General features: G+C 36.7%; 1 protein-coding gene across 3 annotated transcripts in view; it reads right to left on the bottom strand.

The window, feature by feature from the left end:
• Nucleotides 1-481: 481 nt before the first annotated feature.
• The window catches only part of MYO6 (myosin VI), a 144,685-nt gene continuing 122,779 nt past the window's right edge, over nt 482-22,387 (bottom strand). The window contains exons 26-33 of one of the 3 annotated variants that reach the window (XM_082633765.1): nt 21,643-21,845; nt 20,905-20,980; nt 19,915-20,075; nt 10,633-10,736; nt 8,987-9,118; nt 5,486-5,512; nt 2,854-3,072; nt 482-2,302 (exon numbers count right to left, since the gene is read on the bottom strand). In XM_082633765.1, coding sequence (XP_082489891.1) covers nt 2,103-2,302; nt 2,854-3,072; nt 5,486-5,512; nt 8,987-9,118; nt 10,633-10,736; nt 19,915-20,075; nt 20,905-20,980; nt 21,643-21,845 — 1,122 coding nt within the window. In that variant the 3' untranslated portion in view covers nt 482-2,102. Of the gene's footprint in view, nt 2,303-2,853; nt 3,073-5,485; nt 5,513-8,986; nt 9,119-10,632; nt 10,737-19,914; nt 20,076-20,904; nt 20,981-21,636; nt 21,846-22,387 lie in introns of those variants that run through there. The other 2 variants (XM_082633766.1, XR_014295118.1) reach the window with 2 other exon arrangements.

The following is a 22,387-nucleotide window of genomic DNA, read 5'->3' as shown; positions in this document are numbered from 1 at the left end:
TGTGTGTGCAGAGCTGTTGTTATGTAGGTGACTGTAAGTCTATCTGAATTAGGGCAAGTCTCCTGGAGCCACAATTAACTCAGGAGATTACTTAAAAATAGACATGTTCTAGGACAGCTCTGTGACATAATTAGCAACAAAATGGCTTAAGACTGGCTATAATTTTATCACCTCTTAAAGTAAAAAATTAAAGACCTGTAACAATGCCTTGCTGTGATACATTTCTCACAAATTCTTCAAAACTTTAAGTTCTCTCATTACGATAATTTACCCTGTGTGATTAGTTTTCCATCAAGTGCCTGCATGTATCTAGGACACTGTTTCTGGAAGCAGCGCTAAGGGCACAAGTCATTAAAAATCTATTGGGTTACTAAATTTTCTTCCAGGACTCTACTTGTTACCAGTTAAGAAAAAAGCTTATCATTCACTATCCTGTGCAAATAAAAACACCAGTTAAAGGCGAGCGATAGGAAGAGGGAGAACAGGACATTTATTTTCAGTAACCAGACCTTCTGTCACCAAATCACAGGGACCAAATGACCCAAGGGTGGGTGAGTCTATGCAGTAATACAGCCTTAAAAAGAGAATCACAGTCACATTCTCAACAGTACAGACAGGACCATTTACTTTCTTTAACAGAAGATGAGCGTTTGCACAGTATCATAATAAATAAATATCTCTATACTAAAACATATAATGAGAGAATCAATTCTGAAAACAGTGTCCAGCTCACAAGCACTAATCCAGTCAGCTGGGAAATACTTTCCTAACTGAGGTACTCTTTCTAGGAAAAAAAAAAAAAAAAAAATCACAGGAAATTCATTTCAAAGGTTAGGGTCTTTAAACATCAGGGGAAAAAAAATACAGAGAGCAATTTTATTTTCTAATTTTATTCTAAAATACAAACAAGACTCCTTAGGATTATGTCAACATAACTCCTTGATGTATGTTTGTTTCCAAATTCCTAATATGAAAGTCATAAATATTAGGCTTGAAACTGCTGACATTTGATCAAAACTAAACAGCACACAAAACTTTTGTTTTAATTATCAGTTACATGAAACAAGCAATTCCTCAGTGCAGAGTTTTTGAATTATAAGGCTTATAAAAGAGCTCTACAATTACCAAAATCTCGAAGGCCAAAAAAGACAACAGGAATTTTTTTAAAAAAACAAAGGTGTGTTGAAGCAGGACACTAGTTTAAATCACATGAAACAACTTGGACAAGATTCTGACACAAAATCACAACTGAGATGAAAGTGAAAGAATATTTGAATTCAGTCCAGTTAAGCCAAACTGCCACCTAAAACCTATTTCCTTTTCTAAATGAAACAAAGTTATCTCAAAACTTTCAAGCATTTAAACAATCTAAATTTCCTTTATTTGTCCATGGAATATATGAACATATTCTTAGAGCAACACAATGTGACAGAAAAGCAAAACAAATCTGTGCAGGATACTATGTACCTTCTTTATCACAGATTGCATCAAATACATCAAGGCTCTCTCCAGAATTCTAGAACTTCAGGTAAACTGCTTTACTCAAACTAAGACACTGCAAAAGAGGGGGAAAAAATTAAAATTTCCACCTTTGATGGAAATTTCCATGAATTTCTGAAAAAGTTAGTATAGAAAGTACACAGCTTTCAGATCAAAATATCAGTGCCTTGATCATTTTAAGTGCCTTAATTTTTGTATGAAAATTGAAGCTAAGTTTTCTTTATTCCAGTCATACGGTACTGTGCCATCCTTAAAAAGCAAGAATTCTGCATTTTTTAAAAACTTCTTTTCCTAAAGAACAATTAAGATGGATTTAAGGTAGTCTGTTGGCAAAGAAGGAGAAATGTCAAGAGTCTGTCCAAGTGTAGCAAGTATTACAATAATGAGAGGTCTAACAGTTACAGCTGGATACAGGAAAATAAATTTTAGGTCCCAAATTCACTACCATAATTAACCTTAAATTAACAAAAAGCCATGATTAATAAAATCTGTTCACTTTGTATAAGTAATTCTAACTTGATCTTGGAATGGTTAAATCTCTGGGACACACTCCCTACCGAGTGCCATGGCAAGGGCTCCCAGCTGCAAGGCTAGTGAAATTTCTACTTTAACAGATTCTGCAGCATGGCCGTGGCATAGGTGGGCCTGGCCTGTCTGCTCTCAATTGCTTTCTGAAGATACTGGATGCCTCCACAGCGTTCCCAAATTTCTTCGAACTGTCTTGGCAAAATCTCAGCACCACGCTTTCGAGTCAGGCCTGTCTCTTCAAGATTCAGCTCACACATCTCCATGTCATCCTTACCTGCACAGATGAGACGTCAGAGAATTACTATACCTCCTTTCAGAGCCATTTATTGTAAACTTTATTCCTGAAATGTCTACCAATTCTCATAGATTTGAGGACTTTTAAAACCATTTCCTTCCTCTAAGATTGAAATCTGCTTCATAAATTCACCAGAAACAAATGTGTCCTCCACCAAGTTCCATTTCAAAATGTACTAACGATGCAGTTGAAAACACAAGTTACCAGGGTTATTAAAAATGCTACATTTCCTTAAATAACCATTACAAAGCAAATGATATAATCAGACACCAATGAAAAAGTTCCTAGGACACAGACAAGTTTCTATGAGCTCTACAAGGACATAATTAATCCAAGCAATTCCATATTGTAAATATTACAATTCGATATTGTAAAGAAGTTATCCTCAACTGATGTGACTTAACTGCAAAGCTCCACGCCTCAACCCTGAAATTTAATGAATTATTCCACTGTACATCACACCATTTCATTCAGAGGGTACACAATCCTTTTCTGCTTTATAAATTTTTTTTCATGTGAATCGTACACACCAGCCACCAGGAGGATGGGTGGCTTGTCAGGATGAAGCTCCATCTGCCGGGCAATCCACGGTCCATCAAAATGAGCATACCACCAGCCTTTTTTCTTATTCTGCGGGTCTTTGTACTGGTCCGCAGGGCGGATGAACGGGATGCGGAAGAAGCGCTGTTGTCGGTTCATCTCGATCCCCTGCTGCGTGGCAGGCAGCTGAGCTGCCGGGTTCTGCTGAGCTGTCACAGAGAACAAGCAGAGTCACGCCAGCAGCCCAAGGGATAAGGAGAGCAGCCTTTAATCCTAAAATGCACCACGAATTTTTACAAAAGCAAAAAGAGGGGCTCCTCCCAAGAGTGAATTTAAGACAAAATGTAAATTGGAACTGCCTACAGATGAATACAATTCAAAGGGTGATTTCTTAGAATTTTCTTCCCCTGAAGATGTTCCTGGGCATTGTAAACACACAGACACACACACATAGACACACACACAGACACATCCACACACACACACCATCAGCCGCAGCAGCAATAACAACAACCAGCCCCTAGCAGATTCCCACAAATGACTGCATCTGCACACAAAATGAACTCACTCAGCAGGAAAGCAAACTAGTATTATTTACGAGATTTATATTTTTTCCTCCAAAGAGTTCAAATGAAGGCTGCAGAATAACTTTTGCAGGACTATTTATGATGAAACAAATAAACAGTAGCTTCACAAATCTGAGGGATTCTAGATATTTGTCGCTTTAATCACAGTTTCTCAAAAGAGTGAAAGACATAAAATTTTTCTCCTTTGCCAACTGATTCTGGGATTTAGAATGGCCAAGATAACACAGATATTTTACTAATAAGATTTAGACAACTTCGTGACAACAACATCAAAACTGTAACAGTAAGCATGAACTTTCACTCAGAGAGATTTACTTACTCTGAAACCAGACTTCTCTTGGAATAAAATCCACTGCAATAAGTGGAACGTGTATAATATTTGGTTTCCTTTGCCAATAGAAAAGAGAAATCCTTGCTTTTCTGCTAACACTGGGCATTGAGCTCATATCATCTCTGTTCTCAATTTCCATTACTGAACGGTTGAGTTTTGGGTTTTTTTCCTGAAAATATTCAGTTCTCTGAGGCAATGACTTTACATCTTCAGGAGCATAATTCTGGTAAATCTGTTTAATATGCTCTATACTCATAACTTTAAAGGTAGACCAATCATTTACTGCAGCTCAATTAAGAATCTCACTGAAAAGCTAAGTATGTCAGTGAAAAATTATATAATATGTACAAGTCAAGGACAGTCATGTGGCTTTTGTAAGACTTCCCAAGTATTGAAAGGATGAAATTACTCTTATTCCACTTTTTGCACCAATAGCAAAAAGCTTTATAGCAGCTCAATTTATTTTCGTGCAAACAAGAGAAAGCAAAAAGCAGTTAGCAAAGCTGTATATGCCTATGAAAGAAAGAGACCCAGTTTTGTTAGTGACTTTAAAAAGCCGTATCACCTTTAGCATGTTACCAGAGATAAGCTTATTTATTCTCTCGTTCCTGTTCCCTCAAAGCAACTTACAGTTCAGTGTTTCCATTTCGAGTTTTAAAAACTACCTACTTTGCAGAAAATACACTAACTCAAAACTAAGACATTTTATAAAAGGATTAAAAAAAAAAAACCCTTCCCTCCATCTTCAGCAGTGAATTAGAACTCAATGTCCTGTTGACAAAAAACTTACTATGATACTGATGGCCACCCATTAGTATAACCTACTTTTTTTCTTTCAAAATAACAATCCCCTGTAACTTAATATATTGGGTAAAATTTAGAAACCCGATGGAAAGTCTTGGATGGCTTTTTTCTACTAATGTGAGAAATGAAATTGTATTTGGGAAGCCTGGAAATGAATATTCACCTGGAAAAGTACAAAGATACAGACGTTAAAAGCTTGAAACTAATCTTCTAAACAACTATTTCTTTCACATCCAATTGTTATCTTCAAAAGTGTGAATAAGTTTCAAATTTGTAAGTCTGTAAATTACTGGAAGCACTAAAAAAAATCATGTCCAACCAGTTGGCAAATAAATATGGCATTATATTCAAATCATTACTGCTGAACTGATTCTAGAAGAAATTTACTGTACACTAAGATGACTCAGAGCTTTTAGATGATCAAAAAATGTGCATCATAGGAAGCTGTAAAAGTAACAGAATAATCTCCTCTTCCTATTAAGAGGTATTCTATTAAGCTTGTGTACATTATCATACGAAACTCAAATCTCTTCGGACAGAAATGCTTACACCATCACAGTATTTGAAACCAGCACCTAAAGTTAGTCTTTACTCTAAAAGATCAGCTGCTTATTAAGATAGAGTTTTGCTACAATAAGAACTGGGTATACTCAGTTTAAAAAGGAAGTAATTTGATGAAATAACAGATTAATTAAATTTTGTTCTGCATGTATATTTTGGAGTGATCCAAATGAAAGTACCATCTCAAATGAGGTATCTTAGTACAGATAAACCAACATTAGTGTACTACAAATTCACCTTAAAATTGTAGCAAAACGATGTTTAGAAGAAGTTAGTACTTTATAAAGTATTTTTAACCCATCTTCCAGTTAGCTCATGAGTTACCACCCATTGACTTACGTGAATTGTTCAAAAATGGTGCAAAATCTGTGAACAAATATTTTATGTTGAAGAAAAGATAAAAATGCCAAAACTGTTAAATGAGCATTCTTCTAATTTATAATGCCTTCCCATCAATGGAGGTGGTGACTAACAAATAAATACCCTACCCATGGCCAAATACTCCCAGAACTACCTACAAGTAGATGCTGCTTTCCAATTTTTTTAAAGCTATTTTGATTATGTTTTTAGGACATCCTGCTTGATGGACATACAAAGAGGACCAAAAAATTTTAATTTTCGAACACAGTAATGTCCAAACAAGAATCCAAAACAGTGACTTAATAATCAAGATGAAAGTACCTTTAAAGCACTACTAGAATTTGTGTAGGGGAAAAAAGAGAATAACTCATAAATTCATTAAAAAAATGTTTTTTATATAGAGAAGAAGCATTGCCACACTTACATGTACTCAGCATGTTTTAATTTCTTCACATTGTCTTAAATATTAAACTCACAACATTTTTATTTAGGAACTATGAAATAAAACTCCTCTCCAAAGTCATTGTTTTAAGCAAGTAAATGTAAATCTTTTACTGGGTAATTTGCCACTGCCCCCAGAAATTATTTCTGAAAGCCTCTTTCCGGGGTAAATGCGATGAGAGTGTGCTCACCCAGTATAGCACACGGGAGAGGGCTCTGAGCCACCCAACTCTTAACTCTTAAGAATTTACCATAATTTGTCAATGTCTTACTCTTAAAGGCAATAATACCAAGTTATATTTTTGTTTATCATAAGTTGTCATCATTTTATTTTCTCAAATTAATGAATTCTAATCCTTCTAAATTTTAAACTACAGAGCAGTTCCTTTTAAAGGTCAAGCAGCTACACCATTAGGAAACCACCTAAAGTACAGAATTTTCTCAGGTGAGTTGTTAAGCACCTTGGTGCCCTTCACCTTTCCTGTTAACTGTACTCCTGTGTCAGAGTGAATTTTACATGACAGAAAAATGAAGAGGAAAAAAAGTACCTTTCAGGGCAGAAGTTACATTTTATGCTGAAAATGACCGACATTCAAATTCCCTGAAGGCTACATATATGCGGGAGTGTGTTCCTACACAGTTCATAATTTTGTTCATCTACCTGGATGGGACCCTTGAGAAATTTTCTTAATCTACTCTGTTGTTCTTCCAAAAAGTACTTTATGAGTGGAAACAGTAATAGGAACCAGTAAGGTAAGCTGCATGTTATTTGCTCTTTTGGGGGCAAAGTTGGATGACTAAGGTACCAAAGGTTTGGTTTGCTACAATAATACATGAAATATTTATATATTCATTAAAAATGTGTGTACCGGGGACTTCCCTGGTGGTCCAGTGGTTAAGAATCCACCTTCCAATGCAGGGGACATGGGTTCAATCCCTGGTGAAGGAACTAAGATCCCACATGCCATGGGGCAACTAAGCCCAAGCCTGTGTGCAGCAAATACAGAGCCCATGTGCTCTGGAGCCCGCACGCCACAACTAGAGAGAAGCCCACACACTGCAACGAAAGATCCCACATGTCGCAACTAAGACCTGACACAGACAAAAATAAATTAATTAATTTTAAAAAATGTGTGTGCCAAATATTACAACATTCATTCATTCAGTCATTCATTCATTTATTTATTTTCGGCTTCGTTGCTGTGTGCGGGCTTTCCCTAGTAGCAGCATGTGGGCTTCTCATTGCGGTAGCTTCTCTTGTGGAGCACGGGCTCTAGGCGTGCGGGCTTCAGGAGTTGTGGCTCCCGAGCTCTAGAGCGCAGGCTCAGTAGTTGTGGCACACGGGCTTAGCTGCTCCGTGGCATGTGGGATCTTCCCAGACCAGGGATCAAACCCGTGTCCCCTGCACTAGCAGACGGATTCTCAACCACCGCACCACCAGGGAAGTACTCTTTGTTTTAAGAAGTGTAATCATGCAGATGTATAAATTCTGAAATAGAACATAATGAAACCCAATCAGTTCAAGGTCATGATTAGAACATTACAGCTAAAGATTATAGCTAAAAAGAATAGCCCTGGGCTTCCCTGGTGGCGCAGTGGTTGAGAGTCCGCCTGCCGATGCAGGGGACTGTACAGGTTCGTGCCCCGGTCCGGGAAGATCCCACATGCCGCGGAGCAGCTGGGCCCGTGAGCCATGGCCGCTGAGCCTGTGCTCCGCAATGGGAGAGACCGCAACAGTGAGAGGCCCGCGTACCGCAAAAAAAAACAAAACAAAAAATAGCCCTTTGCCATTTTTACAAAACAAAGCAACTGTGGTAGAAACTTGGTACAGACAGTGAACAGACAATGGAATCATCCTGTCATCTTCATTTCCCAGAGACAAATTTTTAAACTGGAGAAGAGAGTGGTGGTCACAGAAGATCAGGGTTGAGAGGGCCTTCCTCCTGCCGTTTCTTAGCTGCAGGCAAGCTCACTGCTCTTGCAAGAGAGGTATATCCTGACTGAGGACACCGGTGAGCCGTCATTAGCACTAACATCTCTCTTACTACTACTAATACTTCCCTTCCTCAGTCTAATCTTTGCAACATCTTAGAAACACTAAAATTTCACCATTTAATTGACTTTCATCAAACACTGTTTCATTTGCTAGGAAGGCGGTAAGGGAGGCAAAATATAACTGTGAGCTCCTTTTCTAAGTCAGCTGGGGTCACACATGGCTAAGCTATACCACCAAGTGTCGGGAATATACCTCGTTCTAAAAAAAGATATTAAATACGCTGTCACCTTGACATTAGCCAGAATTAACCTAACAAATTGTGCCAGTAGCAAGTTAAATAAATGAAATTCCCATTATTGCTTTTAAGACTGAAATTACAACTCATATCGCAGGTATTCTTAATTAATGTTAAAGCTAGTACTTGCTTTTACTAGGTTATGTCTATTCTGGTCTGTTTTCCAATTTCAGGTATATAGCTTTTTCTTTTGTATAACGAAGTAAACAAAATTCATTTTTAGGATCTCAGTCAAAAAAAGCAAATTCTGGTCTAGGTAAAACTCTGGTCTAAACCAAGGTATTATTTCTCACTCATATTTTCACAGCTTTATAATATTTGTAGTAAATATTCTTTTTTTCATAGTAATCTTTACATTTCCACACATAATCTTTACATATGTGTATATATGTGTATGTGGAAAGAATACGTATTTACAGCATTATCATACAACTTCCTCAGTATGGACAAGATTATTCTTACCTCCAGAATTTATCTTAACAAGTAAATTCAATACTTTTAAACAAATATGACTTTAAAGATGTATCTAACAGAAATAATACTTTGAAAGATAAGCCATCATGGTTGTGTTAGATTCAGTGGACCCATAGTTCTAAAGTAAGAGAAAATTTATATTGGACAATTTTACTCAAATGCCTTGTGTATAAATTTTACTCAAATGTCTTACGTATAGTTACATGTAATTATATACATATACTTTTTATATACATATACTTTGGAGCATTCAGAAGTACAGATTTGTTTTTACCATAATCAGTAACAGACTTTGGAGCACGTTGCTCTGTTTCAGTATTTCTCTTCTTGTTCTTGGATTTCCAAGCATGATACACTTTTAGTCTCCTATGAAATTCTTCTCGGCAAGCTGCCAGGAGCTCAATATCTATCAATTACACAGAGAGAGTTAAAAAAAAAAAAAAACAGCAATTAACATCGTAATTTAGTTGTCTAGCATAATTATCCTGTGGCATAAATATATATATTTTTAACATCTTTATTGGAGTATAACTGCTTTACAGTGGTGTGTTAGTTTCTGCTGTATAACAAAGTGAATCAGTTATACATATACATATATCCCCATATCTCCTCCCTCTTGCGTCTCCCTCTCACCCTCCCTATCCCACCCCTCTAGGTGGTCACAAAGCACTGAGCTGATCTCCCTGTGCTACACGGCTGCTTCCCACTAGCTATCTGTTTTACATTTGGTAGTGTATATATGTCCATGCCACTCTCTCACTTCGTCCCAGTTTACCCTTCCCCCTCCCCATGTCCTCAAATCCATTCTCTACTTCTGCATCTTTATTCTTGTCCTGCCCCTAGGTTCGTCAGAACCTTTTTTTTTTTTTTTTTTTTTTTAGGTTCCATATATATGTGTTACCATACGGTATTTGTTTTTCTCTTTCTGACTTACTTCACTCTGTATGACAGACTCTAGGTCCATCCACCTCACTACAAATAACTCAGTTCCGTTTCTTTTTAACATATATATTTTTAAATGAAGATTTCATTTTTAAATTAACAGTACAAAATCAAAAGTACACTAATTACTGATAAAGATGAGCACTTCATTGTAATACTACCTTTTACACTTACAGAGCATTTTCTTAAACATTATTACTATGTTATATCTTTCCTCCACACAAGAACCCTGGACTAAATAGGGCTTTTATAGATGAAGAACTTGAAAAAGGAAGGTTAAGTCATGTGTCCAAGGTCACAGACCACGACAATAGAATAAGAAGTCACCGTGTTCAAACACAAGCTAGATTTACATGTACCACATCTTTTACATTTGTAATTATGCAGATAAACTCAGTGAAGAGGGAAAGAACATAGTGAGGCGTCCTGTACGACTATGACACTTGAAGCCCCAGTTACAGTGCCCTGAATTCAAACACTGTGATTTATACGTGAACACAACTGTGGGATTCTCTGGATACAGCCTTTCACTCTGTTCTGCTGGAAGAAAAAATAGCTTGAAAAGGGAAGGACTCCACTGCCATTTTTTACTTTGCATTCATAGACCAAAATAGTCTGATATATAGGTATTTAACTATTATGAATAACGTTAGGAGGGTCAGTCATTAATATAGCCCAAACCATAATTCCTCTATGCTTTTTTTTTTTTTCCTCTCTGGCCTATTCAAGAGACGGGCAAAATGAATTTAACTTAATAAGTATGTCTTTCTTTTAGCTTTGTGAATAAAATTCACAAAGCTATTTATTGTGAAAATAAAATTCACAATAAAATTCACCTTCATTTCAAGGTGAGAGTAACAAAGAGAATGACTTAAACTAATTTATATGAAAAAAATCCCCATCCCCATCTAGGCATTTACTTTATATTACCTGACAGCGATGGAGTCTTCCCACTTTTCATCCTCCCTATATACTTACCGCAAGAGGTATTGATGGTATCACGTAGTTCTGCATATTTCCATTTACTAAGATCATGTTTCTTGGTACCAGCAGCCGCCTTGGTGGCTTGTACAGCAGGGCCTCTGTAATTATTACACATTTTTGCATATTTAAACTTAGAAACACGAATGAAATGTTGACTAAACAGGCAAGGAAGTGAACATAAGTTTGAGAACTGGAAATAATTACTGGAAAAACATATAATAATTTTTGTATCTTTGACAGACGAGATTAAGAATGGTGTACTATGGGATGCCCAGGTGAATTAAAATTTTCCAGTGCATCATTCAACAGCTATATTAGATTTTCAATCAGAAATTCTGATTCCAATGTTCTAGTGCCATGGACTTCCCCCAGGCTTCAGTTTAAATCTTCTATCTCATGGATATATGAACATCGAGACAATACATTTACTTATATTTCTCAAAATCAAAACTACAGTGAGGTATCACCTCACCCAAGTCAGAATGGCCATCATCAAAAAAGTCTACAAATAATACATGCTGGAGAGGGTGTGGAGTAAAGGGAACCCTCTTGCACTGTTGGTGGGAATGTAAATTGGTGCAGCCACTATGGAGAACAGTATGGAGGTTCCTTAAAAAACTAAAAATACAGCTACTATATGATCCTGCAATCCCACCCCTGGGCATATATTCTGAGAAAACCATAATTTGAAAAGATACATGCACCCCAATGTGCACAGCAGCACTATTTACAATAGCCAAGACAAGGAAGCAACCTAAGTGTCCATCAACAGATGAATGGATAAAGAAGATGTGGTCCATATATACAATGGAATATTACTCAGCCATAAAAAAGAAGGAAATAATGCCATTTGCAGCAACATGGATGGACCTAAAGATTATCATACTAAGTGAAGTAAGTCAGACAGAGAAAGACAAATATCATATGATATTGCTTATACGTGGAATCTAAAAGAAATAAAAAGACACAAATGAACTTATTTCCAAAACAGAAAGAGATCACAGACACAGAATACAAATTTATGGTTAACAAAGGGGAAAGGGGGTGGGGAGGGATAAACTGGGAGGGTGGAATTAACATACACACTACTATGTATAGACTAGATAACCAACAATAACCTACTATATAGCACAGAACTAAACTCAGTATTATGTAATAAGGGAAAAGAATGAGAAAAAGTATATGTGTGTATGTATGTGTGTGTGTATGTGTGTGTATATATAACTGAATCGCTGTGCTGTACACCTGAAACTTACATGATATTGTAAATCAACTATACTTCAATTGAAATTTTTTTTTTAAATCAAAAGCCAACTCCTCAACATACTTTAAGATCATTAGAGGCACATGAAGGGTTTATGAGCCACTCACCTGCAGACTCCTGGAACCTGCAGATGGCCAAACCCCACCACTCCTAATGGCTCAGACTCTCCCTGGACATCTGGATGTTTAGAGGTCCCCAGGGGAGTAGCCAAACTACCACCCTCTGCCCGAGTCTTTAGACACATGCTAAAAGAGCTGCTGGAGCCTGGACACTCCCGTGACTTTTGAGCTTCCGTGTTAAAAATACTTAGAAAAGTTCTGTAAGCAGATAAAACCACACCCTCGTATTTAGTGAGTAATAATATGACAACTAGTAAATTAAAGGAAAAGGCTGAAGGTCATGAGACAGATAACAGAGATTTCAAAGGGCACAAGTGCTTTATCTTGCCCCATGTAGGAGGAACATTTGAGTGGGAAAAGAGGAAAGAAATAAAAAATAAAATACATATATTTAAAATATAAAAAATAAAATAAATAATTTAAAAGTTAAATGGGATAAGCTTTTTCATAGCAGTGCTACTGAGCACTTAAGATTTGTTTCTATACATATAATTTGAAATAATTATTCTAAAAATACAGGAAAAATTTCTTTTCTGCAAAAATGAACATTATTTTTCCGCAAAAGATTACACTTGCCACATAGCAGACACTCAGAATAAGCTGCAAGTGAACTTTTAAGCTCAATGTAACAAAGGAAGAATTTAAATACATCATATTTCAAGACATGAAAAGAAGATGACACAATATTAAAAGAACTAAATATTAAAGAACTAAAATATTGCTTCTCGGGTATCACACAAAGCATTTCCACTTTGTGATCTACTACCTGGAAAACCTTCCTCTTAAAGAGGGATGATCATAGTATAACACTGAAAATGAGCTCATATTTTTCTCAGCATTCTACATTTTGAAAGACAACAGCGATCTTGGCAAACAATCAAGACACAGACACTTGATGAGACTGATGTTATTTAAAAGTGATGCTTGAAAATATGTACCCTCCTTCCTGAAATAAGGAAAATTATTCCTTCAGCATTAAGCTTAACAATGAAACAAATACGGTAATTTTGCCTCTTTAAAAGGCCTATTTGTGCTTTCCTTTTAGAGAATAAAAATAGCATACTTCCCCCTACATACTTAAAAACTGTTAGACATGATGATTTTTAGTCACTTCCAAGCTTGGCTAAAGAATAATGTGTGCCCATTTAGTCCTTCCTGCATTTTCATGGTTAAAATCTGTTTCAAGTTTACTGCAAAACCTCTTCTTTTCATAAGCTGTGTGACTGGCCATTCTCCATGGAGCTTTTTATTAATCGCTTTGCTCAAAAAGAGCCAGCTGTGTGTCAGCAAGGTTTCTCTATTACCCTTAACAGTAAGTTATGCTTTTAACATTATTCAAATATTCTTTTTTCCTACATCCTGAAGCCACCGTTCAATGAACTAACAAAAAAATTATTTTTTCTTCCTAGCTCTTCTACCAGTCTTTTCTAGAAGAGCAGCTGAAAGTATGGGGTTTTGTTATTGTTTTCTTTCCTCTTTCTTATGGACTCTCAGAATATATACGAGATGTTGATATACATAAGGTGTTTTGATACTTTTAAAAATCACACTGAATTCAAACTATTTTTGCTTAAAATATGTTTTTACTAACTTTTCATTCGTATTACGTCAAACAAAAATACACCTGCTAAAAAAAAGCATATTCAGCATCGTAAGAAGTGCACAAATCAAATTCATTTAAATGCTCCCCCCCCCAATCTTTGGCGTTATTAAAATAGTAAAATGAAGGTACACCTTCATTTACTGATTATTTAGACTTGTGATAAAGACAGTCATGTGAAATACAGAGGAAGGTAGTAGCAGAACTGACTTTTGATTTTAAAAAATATATTAATTTTAACACTTTCAATTAACTCTGCAACTTCAGAGTTGAAAGTTAAAATGTTATTGATTCATATCCACTTGATAATGGACCAGATCCTGCTGGGAAGATATATTCCTTGGTGGCTCGACTTCTACACCGGTGGTGTTCCACCTCTGTGCTGTGGGGGAAAGGGGCTGCCTGGAGCCCCCCTCTTCCTCACGTCCCCTATAACCAGGCGCAGTGGGCCCAAGGACAGGAAGGGCTCCCTACCGAGGCTGAGCTGGTAGGGGCTCATGGTAAGTCCGACAGTACAACCAACAAGGAATGGCCTCAACCAAAATGCCAGTGGTATCCCCACTGAAAAATGCCAATTTAGAGGAACACTGTTTTTTTTTTTTACCTTTTTCTATGTTAGTGTGGCCTGAGGGCAGAGTCACGTTTCTTGTACCAAAAATTTACATGGAAAGGACAGGCTACTCATTTAACAGGTTCTAGTCCAAATAACGAAAAGTAATTTAAAAAATACGATTTGGAGGTGACGCTCATTTCCCCAAATTACACTGCACTAACCTACTCAAAATTTCTGACATTTCTTTCGCCATTTGTTCCCTATAAGAAAAATGATAATACAACATAATTAGATAAAAGACCACTATACAAATTACTTAAAAGATCTAAAAGTATAATTAAAATTTATATTTTCAACAGGATTGTTGCTTGATTAACCATACACTATTATTTTACTTCGTAAAAGTCGATAATATACTTTTCAATATGTATAGCCATACAATACAGCAAAATTTTTGTTTAAACCCAGTTAAAGTTACTTGCACTTCATTTTTGCAGTAGAAACTTTTAGATAAAATCTCATGAGAGCCATGCTTCTGTGATATTTTTATGGATAGAATATAATCAGCATGTTCTAAATGCATACAGGTAACTTGGCAGGATACAGATTCTATACAAGGATTTTTGCACCGGGGTTGCTTAGTAAATATTAATTAGACAAGGTATAATAGTGGTAAACCAAACTGATCTATGTTACAGTGCCAGAGTTTAAATAAGAGTCTGATATACTCAAAGCTCTAAAATTCTGAATCAAAGCATGCCTAAGAAAATCCAAATGCCTCAAGCACTGGTTAAAGATCTGAGGTGTTCTGACCTTTCAAGGATAAACATTTCCCAATGGCGAAAACTTGCTTTTCTTTTATTACCCAAAAGAGCGTAACTTTTCTCAAAATTTGCTTAATTCTGTGAAATGGAATGTTCATGTCATCATGTTCATCAACTTCATTAGTATTTTATTTTCCTGTCCTCTTCCTTCATAATTAATCATTTTCTCATTCATTCTATTCATCAGACTCTGGTAACCTCAAAATCTTATAAGTCAGCAAAAATCAAAAGAAAAGAAGATGGCTATGTTGGCCTCAGGGCTCAGTTTCCCGGATGCCGGCCAAGAGCTGGGCCCCTGATTATACAGGAGCAGAGGTCTCTCCGTCCTTGTGAGAAACACTGGCTGAGGTTCAGCGCTGACAGAGGTCTAGCCAAGCTAGCACAGTCAGAGAAGAAGTCATCTTTCAAAACTGAAGACCAAGGGCAACAAACTCAAAGTAAAAAACCACAAATATCATCAAATAAAATCAAGCTAATAAGAATTGTCTAACTTCACATTTCTTTTCCCACAGCAGACTTAAAGGGAATGCGCAGCCTTTCAAAGCTCTTTACTCCGTAGTCTGTTCATCATATGGAGGTTTCATACGCAGATGCCCTCACACCACCCACGCTGGACGGGCAACCTCTACTGATTCAACATCCCACCTGAGCATGTTACTGCTCTAGGAGCTGCACCATATATGCTGGATAGAAACGGCTCCTGCATCCAGGTGTTTTTTTTCCTTCTGATTTTTCCAACCTATATGCAAATGCTCACAGTTTCACCTCAGACATCAGTTGGTTGCTAGGCTTATTTAACTCGAGCTCAAAGGGTAACTATGAAGCAGTGGATGCAACGGCACCCACTCAGAGATAAGTTTCAAAATTTGTGGTGCGTTGTGGGAGCAATGATGCTATGAGAGTCCACTGCTGGCATGTGATGAGGTGAGGGGTCAGGGATGCCAAATGTCCTGCATAAGATGAACTGCTCCATGTTCCCTATGACTTTAACATGTCCACCAGACATATAGAGGTGAAACGCACATATACATATAGTTACATGTAAACTATATACACATAGTTATACATAAAGTTCTACATGTAAAACAACCCTTTTTTTTGCATGGTTTTAATATTCACAGAATTTCTCTAGGAATTTCTCCACTATTGTATAATGGAGAGGACACTGTGTTTAACTCCGTTCAGAACTTTACAAAGGACTGTTCACAATTTCGTGGCATTTCACTGACTGATACAACTGTCTTATATCAATTTGCATTTGTAGCTGCTGCCCTCATGGGGATTCCATGCATATGTGAAAACATCTGAGTACCTGACTACGTTTTCCTGTAGTTGTGAGCAAGCACTTTCATATTAAAGTAAATATAATAAAATAAATAATTATAAATTACTGTCCTTTTATTTCTCTTTTACATGTATTGTTTAGAGAGAATTATTAACGTAGGTTGCATCATTCATAAAGCATTTGTTATTGGTACTGGGGTCTGACAGAGTTAAGAACCATCACTATAAGGGGTACAGTTGGAGTCCTAAAAGCTATTAAAATTCAGATTTTAAATATATTTCAAAATTATATACATATAGCACATATGTAAAAATATATGCAAAAATATATTTTATGCATATAAAGTATAATTTATACATATATCCCTATTGCTACTTAGATTCTCTCTCTTTGGGGAGATTTTCATAACAAAAAGATACATGAGCACCAATATTAGCATTACATACATAACTTTATAGATTATGAGCTATTTTAGATACTAGCAGAATGAACTATTATATATACGGAAAACTAAGCTATCTGCCATGACTCAAATACTTTAAATATTTTATTTATTCTTACTTATAACTCTACATCTACTTTTATAATGATATAAGTAAGGGATAATTAAAAACACATAAAACAAGATGGGTATGAAAGTTTAAACAAAGTGAGCAAACACAAAGAAAGAAACCAAATCGTAAACTACTGTGATTGAGCACCGAACAGGAGCATTAAACATTTTTCCTGGGCAAAATAATAATTATGATGATGATGATAATGATGTAAAATTTACTTCAATGAGGAAAATGTTTCTCCTAAAAAGTATCCACAACCTAACAAAGAAGAAGAAAAAAAAGAAAAGGTTATATGATTAAATCAGTTTTAAAAGGGAAATGACATACGGTGTCATTTTGGGTCCTGCTCCATTAATCCTGTGAAAAGAATGTGTATATTTTAGTCAATACCATAACCAATTCTGAACTGTGAAAATCTGGATTGTGCCAAATTTGTATTTCAGTGACTTTGCAAATTGATTTTAAAAACTCCATTATCTCTATTTAATCTATGTATGAGAACACTCAGAATTTTAATGTTTTTAAATCTTCATTACAAATGATTAGAAAAAAATAAACTGAAGGCATTCTGTGAAAATTAAAGAGTGAATACATTACATCTAGATTTAAAAAACTATTCATGTGAGGTTTGTGTGTTTGTTTTTAGTAGAATCTAGATATTACTTTATAATTTAAGGTAGTGTGAAATCATTACTTTGCATCAGGATCATATGTGTCATTGATTGAGATATTTTAAAATATATTACTTATGCAGGAAACAATTCTTACTTAGAAGTTACTGGATGGGAATCCAAGCTGGAAAAGTAACTTGAAATTGTTTTTTAATGTATCACAGAACCCAAGAACATTTTCATGCCATATATTAAGAACAGAGTTACTTAGAGAGGTTCTTACTCATAAACATGTTAGAAAGAATTCAGTGCTAACAAAGGTAACATAAACATTCAAAAACATTTAGATGTAGCCCATGGAGTAAGATAAAATTATCGAACACGGAAAATCTATAGAGAACATCATATCCACAATGAAGTGCTAATGCTTTTAGGACAGTGTATAAAAAAATAACCTGGCATTTCAGAAGGGAAGGAGCTCATGGGGACCTGAGGGTCAGCTCTCTTCCTGGAAGACAGCTGGCAGGCAGGACCTGAAGGGACAGTCCAGGGAGGGACACCATTCCTAAGGCTGTCTCACAGGAGAACTAAACTAACTCTTCTGCGGTTCAAGACATAACTGCTTGAGTATCTCCTAATTACTTGGGCGTGGTCCCATTCCCTAGTTAATTCTCTTTAACTTAAATCATAGGTAACTCCCCCCTTAAGTTAAAGGTCCTAAAGGTCCTAAATGGTCCACTCACATTGGAAGAAGTGCATCTTTTTGAGGATGAGAAGGAGCCCACATATGAGCCAGTATCTTACTCATATTACCTGGATTGACACTGGATAGAGCTAAATATTTCAAATGCTTAAACATAGAGTTAAGCCATAAACACCAACAATGACTCCATTAATGAGTCTCTCCCTAACAAGCTTCAACCATAACAAAGTCAGCTCGGTCAAGTGCAGGACTTCCTCACACACATCAGGGCCACTGCTCGGTTCATTAGGAGCCTGGCCTAGGCCACTAGTCAGTTTTCCACAAAGGCTCCGCCAAGCCACCCAAACACAGGTGGAAGGAACCGAACAGCAGCTGAGCGAACTCTGCAGTTACAAAAGCCACAGGCGAGCAAAAATATCTTAATTATAGTGAAATATTAATAAAGAACCCAAACAGTGAACCCAAACCAAAGAGCTTAACAATTATTATAACACATAGGCATATTCAGTTTATTTAAATATAACTTTCATATGCAATTCAGACTCCAGAGCTCCCCGACATAATCATTTACTAGAAAAAGTGTGAAGGCAACTTAACATACTCTTTTCCTTCCCTGTCTTTGTTTTAAGCTAAATAAAACCTACTCACCACCTTACAATGTGGTGGGCCAAGTATTTTTTTTCTTTCACAAGGAAATAGCAACATCTAGTGGTTGTATTTTAATTATTTTGTCATAAACAGTGCTCTGACATTCTGAAAAGCATGGTTACACCCATCTATGTGCCTCTCAATATATACACAATATACCTACACATAAAGGAACACTACAAACTAGTTTACTTTGTTTTTACAAATAAATAATAATAGTAACTACTGTTTCTACATTCTGTATTTTTAGAGAATGAATCTGTTATAGTAAAACTTTCCTGCGGGCTTCCCTGGTGGCGCAGTGGTTAAGAGTCCGCCTGCCGATGCAGGGGACACGGGTTCGTGCCCCGGTCTGGGAAGATCCCACATGCCGCAGAGTGGCTGGGCCCGTGAGCCGTGGCCGCTGAGCCTGCGCGTCCGGAGCCTGTGCTCCGCAACGGGAGAGGCCACAAGAGTGAGAGGCCCGCGTACCGAAAAGAACAAAAAAACCTTCCTGCAACTTTTAATAAGAACTTCCGCGTTCCTCCACACTCCATAGTATTTAGAGCTAATTCAGAAACGTGAGAAGTCAAAATACTTCAACGTGATTAAGCTTTCTTCTTGGAAAGGGAAATCTGTTTATTCTAAATCATGGGGAAGCTGGAGGGAGCGTGTGTGTACGCGTAAAATTTCTAAAGTGTTAGGGTATGTGACATATTTTTAAAATTTGCATTAGGAAAGTAATGAATTCCAACCTCAAAAATATTAAACTGGATTATAACATATTCACTGATTTTTATGCCAAGTGTTGAACAGCAGGTACTTAGAAATTATTTGTCTACCCTTTATACAATACTCTGATAATTTCAGAGTAAAACTTAAGATATTTTCTTAAACTACTCAAGAACTGAAATATCAGCTTTAACTTTCAATAGTTTAACAGTTTGATGAAATCAGTTGCTTCATTCACTTGGGTGGCGTAAAAGTGAATATAAATCATTTTTAAATGGCAAATGTACCAGGACCTAAGGAACATGATGGCTCTCGCCTACCCTAACGCTGCAAAGAGGCAGGCAGGGAGGTCAAGCGGCAAAGCCCCGCCCCCTCCGCCCCCGCCTCGCCCCGCGCGGTACCTGCGCAGCCCCGGGTCCACCTGCGCCTCATCGCTGATGAGCTCCGCCTCGCTCTGCGCGATCCGCAGCGCCAGCTCCCGGTCTCGGCGCTCCTGCTCCAGGACGGCCTGCTGCTGGGACTCCTCCTCCCGCTGTCGGGCCAGCTGCGCCTCCACCTCCGCCTGCCGGCACAGAAGGCCATGGCACCCGGGCCTCTCCACTTGTTTACCTGATCATTCCCCTCACCACGTAAAAGTGTTCCATACACTTTTTTTTTTTTTTTTTACTAAGAAATACCTACTGTTTAACCAGAAGTCTCTTCTATATTATGATTAATGCTACCTCGTTCCTCAAACCAAGAGTCCACCATTCTATCACTAGAGTATGAGTCTCCCAGACATCGTATCCTAGGCACCTTAACACTAACATCTACACAGCAGAGGTCAGGAATTTAAAGTGTTGGTTGTGCTCGGGATGAATCAGAAAGCTGAGACAGACAGACACTCAAACAGGGAATCAATTATTCTCAGACATGGACTTTTTAAAAGATGGGGGTAAGGAGACTATCTTAATCCTAACCTATTAATATCAGTATGTACAAAGTTATAAAATAACAATTTTAAAACATTATATAATGTAACTGAATATGGATCTGACCTTCCCCCTATGAATAACAACCACCTATACTTATTGAACAAGGCACTGTTCTAAATGCCTTAACACGTGTTAACTCATTTAATGCTCACAATCACTATTTATCTCCATTGCAGAGAGAGAAGACTGTGGCCCACATCGTGACTTGTGCAATGTCACAATTTCTGTCAGGGAGGGGCTGGATTTGAACTCACTTCCCTAGCTCCAAAATCCTGTCCCATAACCACTTGAGAAACTGCCTTCCATCTCTAGAATAAAACAATGACAATTTATACCTAGTAAATCAAGATCTTGTTTTGTAATTTTGTAGATTTCATTTTGATAGAAATTCAGTCTGATTGCCTACTGAGTACAGACCTGAATACGTTTTTCATCATCATCTTTCTTTCTCTCTTCTTCTTCTTGCTTTCTCTTTGCTTCCATCTCAAGTTTCCTAACAAAAAGCAGAATACTCTTCAAAAATTTAATATAAAACAAGATATCCTTCAGAAGAAAGTTTAACTATTAATAAACAAAGGTTACAAAATGGAAAGTCAAATTAACCACCTGGCTATATACATTATCAACTTATTTTGAAAAATAAAATAAAATCTAACTCTACTGACAGCAGTTCTTCAGAAACAAAACCAATACAATTATAGTCCATAACCTTTAACATCTTTGGATTAACTCGGTTACCAAGCTACTCGTAAGGTCCTGATCACACTGCTTCTCTCTACTCCTCCAATTAGACAATCTTAGCTTCCTTCCGTCTGCCCTACTATGGCAATCTTCCAAAATGCCATCAGTTTTTAAACTGCAGAAAAGAAGTACCTTCTTCCTAGATTATAAAATAATATGAAAGCCATAGTTTTAAAAAGAACTCAAGTAATCCTCAGGTGTAAGAGTTTAACCAAAATTCAGATTATAGTTAGAATCATTTTATGTTATGATTGTAAAACGAGCTTACTTTCTCCATTTTCAACCTTATTCTAAAACTAGTATTTAAAAATAAGAATATGCCTTTCAAAAATAAGAATATTCATTGACCACCATCAACACAAAGAATCACTGTCCTGTCAGCTTCTATTTCAAGGCGACAACATAAACCCTTACATCCGCCTTTCCTCCGTTCTTCGACGTTGTTCATCTTCTTCACGTCTTTTCCTTTCTTTTTCCATTTCTTCTTGGATACGCCTCAGCCTTTCTGCTTCCTCTTCCTGCTGCTTTTTTTTCTGTAATGCACTGAGGAGGACCTCTGAGCTTTTAACTAGCGCATCATATTCTTTCTGTATTTGTTCCCTTGTCATCATGGTGGACTTAAAGAAACAAAACAATGGACGTGTACTTAAAAAGTTATCTCTTCTGTTGCACAACAATGTGAATATACTAAACACTACTGAATTGTACATTTAACAAATGGTTAAGATGGTAAGTTTAATGGTATGTGTTTTCACCACGATGAAAAAAACCCGATACGCACATATACAAAGACTGGAAAAGCTGGTAAGCAGTAAGCCCATTATCTTTTCATACTGTTTAAATATTAAATATTCAAAAAATTTTAAGTTATCTCTTTGCACAAATATTTGAGTCTATTTCCTATCAATCAAGTAATCAAATATCTAAGGGTGTACTGTGTACAGACTAATACACCGTAGTTCAAAGTTATTTTTTAAGAAATGATTAGCTAATTTTGCCAGAGTTTACTACTCTTTAACAATAATGTTCAAATAATACCTCAGAAATATTTAAGAAATTATCAACTACACCCAAAACTGATGGATGATTTTCTTAAATGTGGCTGGGTTGATTTTAATTGATTTAATACCACATAAATGGGGATGGCTCTTGACAGATT

Source organism: Mesoplodon mirus (genome assembly GCF_964341445.2).
Source record: "Mesoplodon mirus genome assembly, chromosome: 10".
NCBI classification, from domain to species: Eukaryota; Metazoa; Chordata; class Mammalia; order Artiodactyla; family Ziphiidae; genus Mesoplodon; species Mesoplodon mirus.
The sequence above is the reverse complement of the archived record's forward strand: the minus strand, read 5'-3'. Positions and strand labels throughout refer to the sequence as shown.